Source organism: Podarcis liolepis, assembly GCF_965112155.1.
Source record: "Podarcis liolepis genome assembly, chromosome: 7".
NCBI classification, from domain to species: Eukaryota; Metazoa; Chordata; class Lepidosauria; order Squamata; family Lacertidae; genus Podarcis; species Podarcis liolepis.
In genome coordinates, this window is record NC_139561.1 from 43,474,779 (window position 1) to 43,480,778 (window position 6,000).

Sequence of the window (6,000 nt, forward strand, 5' to 3'; positions counted from 1 at the left end):
CAGGGTCCTTCCAGAGTGGGGCGAGGGGAGCCCGAGTCAGGTGAAGATGCAAGTTCAGTATGATCAGGGTTTGCTTTGTAGTTACAAGCTGGGGCAGGGGGGAAGCTGCTTTTCAGGGACCAGAGATCAAAGTGCACAGGATCTGAACGCCCCTCTCTCCTCTGACAGCTTCCGCCTGGTGCCTTTCCTGGTGGAGTTGCGGGCTGTCATGGACTGGGTCTGGACGGACACCACCCTGTCTCTCTCCAACTGGATGTGTGTGGAAGACATCTATGCCAACATCTTCATCATCAAGTGCAGCCGCGAGACTGAGAAGGTGGGGCTGACATGGTGGCGAAGGAGGCGGCAGCAAGGGTGGGCCTGACCTCTCCCACCGCTGTCCCAGAGTGTAAAAACTTACCCCATATATACACACTTGGCCACTTTGATTAATGGCACTGGCACTGTTACAAGTGCCACATCATATTGGTCCCACATTTGTAAGAATTTGATTGTTTTCACACTTTGGAACTCCTTGCCTATTGACATCAGGCAGGTATTTTCACCGTACGCTTCTTGGTGCCTGCTAAAAACGTGTTTGTTGGGCAAGTCCATCCAGACATGTAGAAGCTGCCTTGTAATCTGGCTTTAGCTTCTCACTAAACATTAATTTTTTAAATGTTTTAAATAGTTTTTAACTGTTATTTTACTGATACTTTGTTTTATTCTTTTTGTAAACCGCTTTGAGGGGTTTTCTTTTACAATCAAGAGGTATGAAGTTTATCAAATAAATAGAAACGAGAGCAGCTGGCGGGAAGTTGAATTATGAGAAAGGAGGAACTCTGGACGAGCTTTTATCCTCCTGTTGGTCAGGATGCGGCCATCTAACCACGCCGTCATTCACACATGGGCCTCGTCCTTATGCATCTCTGACCCCTCCCTACAGAAATACCCGCAGCCCAAGGGGCAGAAGAAGAAGAAGATTGTAAAGTACGGCATGGGGGGCCTCATCATCCTCTTCCTCATCTGCATCATCTGGTTCCCGCTGCTCTTCATGTCGCTCGTGCGCTCCGTGGTGGGCGTGGTCAACCACCCCATTGACGTCACCGTCACCCTCAAGCTGGGAGGCTACGAGGTAGGAAGAGGACAGCATGGGCCGGACCCACTGGGTGTCTTCGTCTGTCCTGTTCAGAAGGGTGATTCTGCCTCACAGTGAATAACGCAGTAGCAGCACCTGCTGTCAGCTGGAGAAATAGCTGCATGGCCCACTTCCTTGGGAGCTAGCGCTGAGCCGTTCTCTCTAAAGCACTGGTCGGAAGCCACGCTGACTACCATGCGCAGGGAGGGTTTTTGTCTGCCAGGTCAAACCTGCCAAAAGATCCTGGTGGCCTTTTTGCTTACCCTGTCAGAACAGCCTGGCTGAGGCTGATTTGAGTTGCCATCCAAAATGTCTGGAGGGCCCTATCTCGGGAGAGGCTGCTGCAGATGGCGTGGCCTGGTTCTCTTGCTAGAACGATGCGGTCCTTCTGGTCTGCATTCCGACAGCCCCTCCTACTGTCCACTCCTTAGCAGACCCATCTGGATGGCTTAAAGCTTGGTACTGGTCCATGGTCCATTTCTATATGTGTGATGGGTTGTCATTGGTTCCAGGGAGGATAAAGCTATCAATTGCCTCTAGTGTCAGAAGGGAGACGGCTAATGCACTCAAGCCCTGCTTCTCATTGGGGCATCTGGCTGACTTCTGTGGGGAAGAGGCTGCCAGATTAGATTGCTTGATCTGGCAGGGCTGTTCGCTTGAAGCAGCTCTGCTGGCATGAGTAGTTCTCAACCCCCTCCTCCCTCTCACCCTTTTCCTTTTGCAGCCTCTCTTCACCATGAGCGCCCAACAGCAGTCAATCCAAGAGTTCACCCCCAAGGACTATGATGCGTTAACGAACGAGTTTGTGCGGCAGCCGGTGAGTTTCCCAAGGAAACTGGGAATGGGAAAAGAGCTTCCCTCTGCATCCAGGCATGTGGCCATAGCAGCAGCAGCAGCAGGAGTCCTCCCAGTCCTCATGTTCTGTGCTGGTGCTGTGTAAGAAAAGGAGGCTTTATGGGTAAACTGGTTGTGTGTGTGTTGTGGCATACCACCCTGACTCTGGGGCTCTCTCCTGCCCCCAGGTGGCCATGCAGTTCATCACCCTTTACAGTTATGAGGATATCGTGACGGCGCGCATTGAGGGCAGTTCGGGCTCGCTATGGAGCATCAGCCCACCCAGCCGGGAGCAGCTGTACCGAGAGCTGCATAATGGCTCCTCCGCCATCACCCTGCGCTTCACGTGGAACTTCCAGCGGTATGTCCCGGTGGAGATTTTAGGATTATGGTGTCTCGCTAGGGCATGCAACAAGAAACACCTTGCTGGCTCAGCCGAATGGCTTGCGCAGTACGCGTTGCTGTGATTAATACTTCACAGTGTAATCAAGCAGCAGTAATTTCCCACTCCCCAGCCATGTTCTGCACCCTCTCCAAGTGCCTTTGACTGGCTGGAACGTGTCCTTAAGAGTCTGAGGATGCCTCTTGCTTGCCTAGATGGAGAAGTGTTGGTACATAGAGAGCCCTGCTGGAATACAGCCTGTGGTACAAAGACGAGAGTCACATTCATTTCTCTGCCCTCTTCTGCCTCTCACATCCTGCCCATCACTGGCCTGTGGCCCCTGGAAGCTTGTCTGTAAAGGGACGCGGCCCCTGAGCTGAAAATGGTTCTCCATCTCCTAACAGTCTTCCTGGTTAACTTTGACCAAGACACTTTAGCCTCGTTGTTTTTTTTAATGGGTTATCTTCTTGGTGTGTTCTGATTGCACCAAAGGCTCAGCATGGGCAAGAGCTTCTCAGACAAAACAGATGACAAAGGATTTGAAACATTAATACCTCTCTGTCTCTTCCTCTTTTCATCACTCCCACCCCCAAAACCTTCAGGAACCTTAGCATAGGAGGAACAGCAGAGTACACCTCTGAGAAGCACACAATGGAGCTGGGGCAACAAGACAACGTGCGGAGAGATTTGGCAAGGCTGCTGCAAGGCACCCACAACGAGTTTGTGTGAGTTTGAGGGGTGGCACACACCCTCCCAGCACACTCCCAAGGATTTTATTGCAAGAAAGGAGGCAATCTCTCCCCCATCTCAAAAACAAAACCCCATGGGTGACCCCACACAGTGGGGATGAGAAAATGATTCGCAGTTGACCAGAGTTTCCCCAGTGGAGCCTTGGCATGGCTTAGCATAAGAGCATCAGAAGCGACTGGCTGCTGGATCAGGCCAAATGGGGCCCATCTAGTCCAGCATCTTGGTCTCACACTGGCCAGCTTGATGCCTTTGGGAAGCCCGCAAGCAGGATCTGAGTGCAAGAGAGACTCTTCCCTCCCTTGGGGTTGGGATCATGTATGTGGGAGGGAGTGTGGCTCTGTGCACCCTTTAAAGGCTTCCTCTGATCCTTCTCCTTTTTTGTTGCAGTAAAGTTCCCAAACTCTTTCCTCCCTACATTCGTGCACCTAATGGCCCTGAAGCCAAACCTGTCGAGCAGATGCTGCCAGGTGAGACTGTTTCCGTTCTGTTTCCATATACGGGTTCAAAAGTGCCAAGTGCAAACACAGAGTAACAGTTCGTTTAGTTATCCTAGAAATCTCAACAAACACCTTATTCCAAAATTCAGCCTGCAACCCAATAAGATCCCGACAGATTGGTAACTATGGGGAAATGTTCAGTTCAAACATTTCCAGAAAGCCCACACTCCTGTTTCTGATTAAGCTGGAGGGATAGGAGAACACCCATTCTTTATGAAGACAGAGTTGCTCATTCAAAGTTTCTGTCTACCGTGGCAGAGGATGAGGACAGCTACTGGGACGTAGAGGTGCAACTAAAACGGCAGCAGGTGGGAATTGAGAACGGCAGTGCCAACTTCCTTGAGTGGTGGGTGATTCGGCTGGCCAACTGCCAGGAACAGGACTGCAACATCCTGCCCATGGTCATTTTCAACGACAAAGTCAGCCCTCCCAGCCTCGGTTTCTTGGCAGGATATGGGTGAGTAACATCAGGAGGGAGTCATTTACATTCATGGGAGAATTGTTGCCTACATTCTAAGCTCTGGAGCTGATGCAAATTTTTGGCTCAGAGGTCATGGGCTTGGATAGCCCATAACTTAGAGCACAGGGGTGGGGAAGAAACACAGGCCCCTAAGACTGTCTGGCGCCTGGGACTCTTCTGAGGCCACACACAGCCTCCTGAACCACCCCCATCCTGCTTTACATCTTCCCTGAATGTTTTGTTCCCAATTGAACGCCTAGAACCCTTCTAAAGGCTCCAAGCTAAACCCTTGGCGTTTAACCAGGCCTTTGGTTAATTAACATGGCCTCCTATGGTGGTGATCATTTTTCAGTAGCATGGGTAGGATTTGTCCTGATTAGTATGTTGCTGGGTGAGCATTTTCTGTATTTTACGTGTCACTGCTTTACATTTTTCTAGTCTTAAATCATTTTTAAGTGCTGAATTTTATTTTCGGGGACACTTTTTATTATAGAGAGCGGCTGACAAATGCTATAATAATCCTGCCCCCTCCCCCCCCCAATGCACTAGCAAAGCAGCCATTTCTTAGCTGCATTATTCTGAGCAGAATGAAATTAAAGAGGCATACAATGCTGTGATCTTGCATGCCTGCAAAGCAGAACCGCATGGGTGTGGCTTCCGCCGTGTGCTGGCAGCTGCTTTCTTGGATCCCTAGCTAACCCCCTTCTCCCCCCACCCAGGATCATGGGCCTCTACGTCTCCATCGTGCTGGTGATCGGCAAGTTCGTGCGGGGCTTCTTCAGTGAGATCTCTCACTCCATCATGTTTGAGGAGCTGCCCTGCGTCAACCGCATCCTTAAGCTGTGCCACGACATCTTCCTGGTCCGTGAGACGGGCGAGTTGGAGCTGGAGGAGGAGCTGTACGCCAAGCTCATCTTCCTCTACCGCTCGCCGGAGACCATGATCAAGTGGACACGCGAGAAAGAGTGAGGAGCCGCTACCACAACAGAGCCAAGCAGCCGGCAAGACACGAGAACAGGTGTTGAGAAAACACCGCCTTCTCTCTCACTCTCTCTAAGGGGCGGATGGAGAGCCTAAAGATGGACCTGGAGGGGATGCTGAGCTCCTCCTACTGCTGGACCTGGAAACTGCCTCTCTTCCCCACCTGCCTTTTGCTTCACCTCTGTGGGTGGGGCAGCCTCTTAACCTCTGAGCCAAACCTGCTGCCCCACTGCCTTAGGAGGAGGAGGGGAATACTGTCACTCTTTGCATCAGATTTCCCTTTTTGAAACGGCTGAATGGGAAGCACCTTTGCACTCTCCGAAGCCCCTTACCCTCCTGGGTTATTCACAGCAGCACAAGGGGGTGTTTTGCAAAGCAGGAAGTCTGCAACCATTTGCTGATTGACTTGCGGTGCTGTATCCTGCTGAAAAGCCCACTGTATGCACAGCAATAACCTGTTTGCATCTTCCTCTCCCCCTGCAAAACAAAAGAATGTGGGGGTACAGAGCTTCTCTACCCCCTCCCACTTCTTGTTCTCACATTGCCACAAACACTCCTCCCCCCCACAACCGAGTGCCATAGTCTAGGCATCACTACGTGCCAACCCCAGCTGCTGGAAACAAAGGGGTGGCTGGAGTCTATTGACTTTTTTTTCCTAAAGGAGGTGGTTTTATTTATACAGATCTATATAATAAAACTTTAAAAATAAAAAGCTGTGGTTATTAGCGATATTAGAGCATACTGAATAATGGGGACAAGGGTGACCTTGGGGGGGGGGTGGGGTGGAAAAGAGGTGATACACCCTCACCTTGAACAGAGCTTTTTCTTGGCTTCATCCTTACTACCCCATCTTCTGAAGGGTAGGGAGACTTATACCGCAAGTATAAAGGCACCTTTGTCCCTCCAGATATTGCTGAACTACAACTCCCAAAACTAATACAATACCTTTCTATGCAGATGCAATAATTACAACATATAA

The 6,000-nt window shown here is 50.6% G+C and overlaps 1 protein-coding gene across 9 annotated transcripts in view; it reads left to right on the forward strand.

Annotated features, from left to right (window-relative positions):
* PIEZO1 (piezo type mechanosensitive ion channel component 1 (Er blood group)) overlaps nt 1–5,733 on the forward strand; it is a 111,578-nt gene extending 105,845 nt beyond the window's left edge. For all 9 annotated transcript variants that reach the window (XM_083513465.1, XM_083513464.1, XM_083513467.1 and 6 more), the window contains 8 exons: nt 169–316; nt 926–1,114; nt 1,842–1,934; nt 2,140–2,312; nt 2,936–3,058; nt 3,471–3,550; nt 3,839–4,037; nt 4,760–5,733. In XM_083513465.1, the coding sequence (XP_083369591.1) occupies nt 169–316; nt 926–1,114; nt 1,842–1,934; nt 2,140–2,312; nt 2,936–3,058; nt 3,471–3,550; nt 3,839–4,037; nt 4,760–5,009 (1,255 nt within the window). In that variant the 3' untranslated portion in view covers nt 5,010–5,733. The remainder of the gene's footprint in view (nt 1–168; nt 317–925; nt 1,115–1,841; nt 1,935–2,139; nt 2,313–2,935; nt 3,059–3,470; nt 3,551–3,838; nt 4,038–4,759) is intronic.
* The last annotated feature ends 267 nt before the right edge of the window (nt 5,734–6,000 follow it).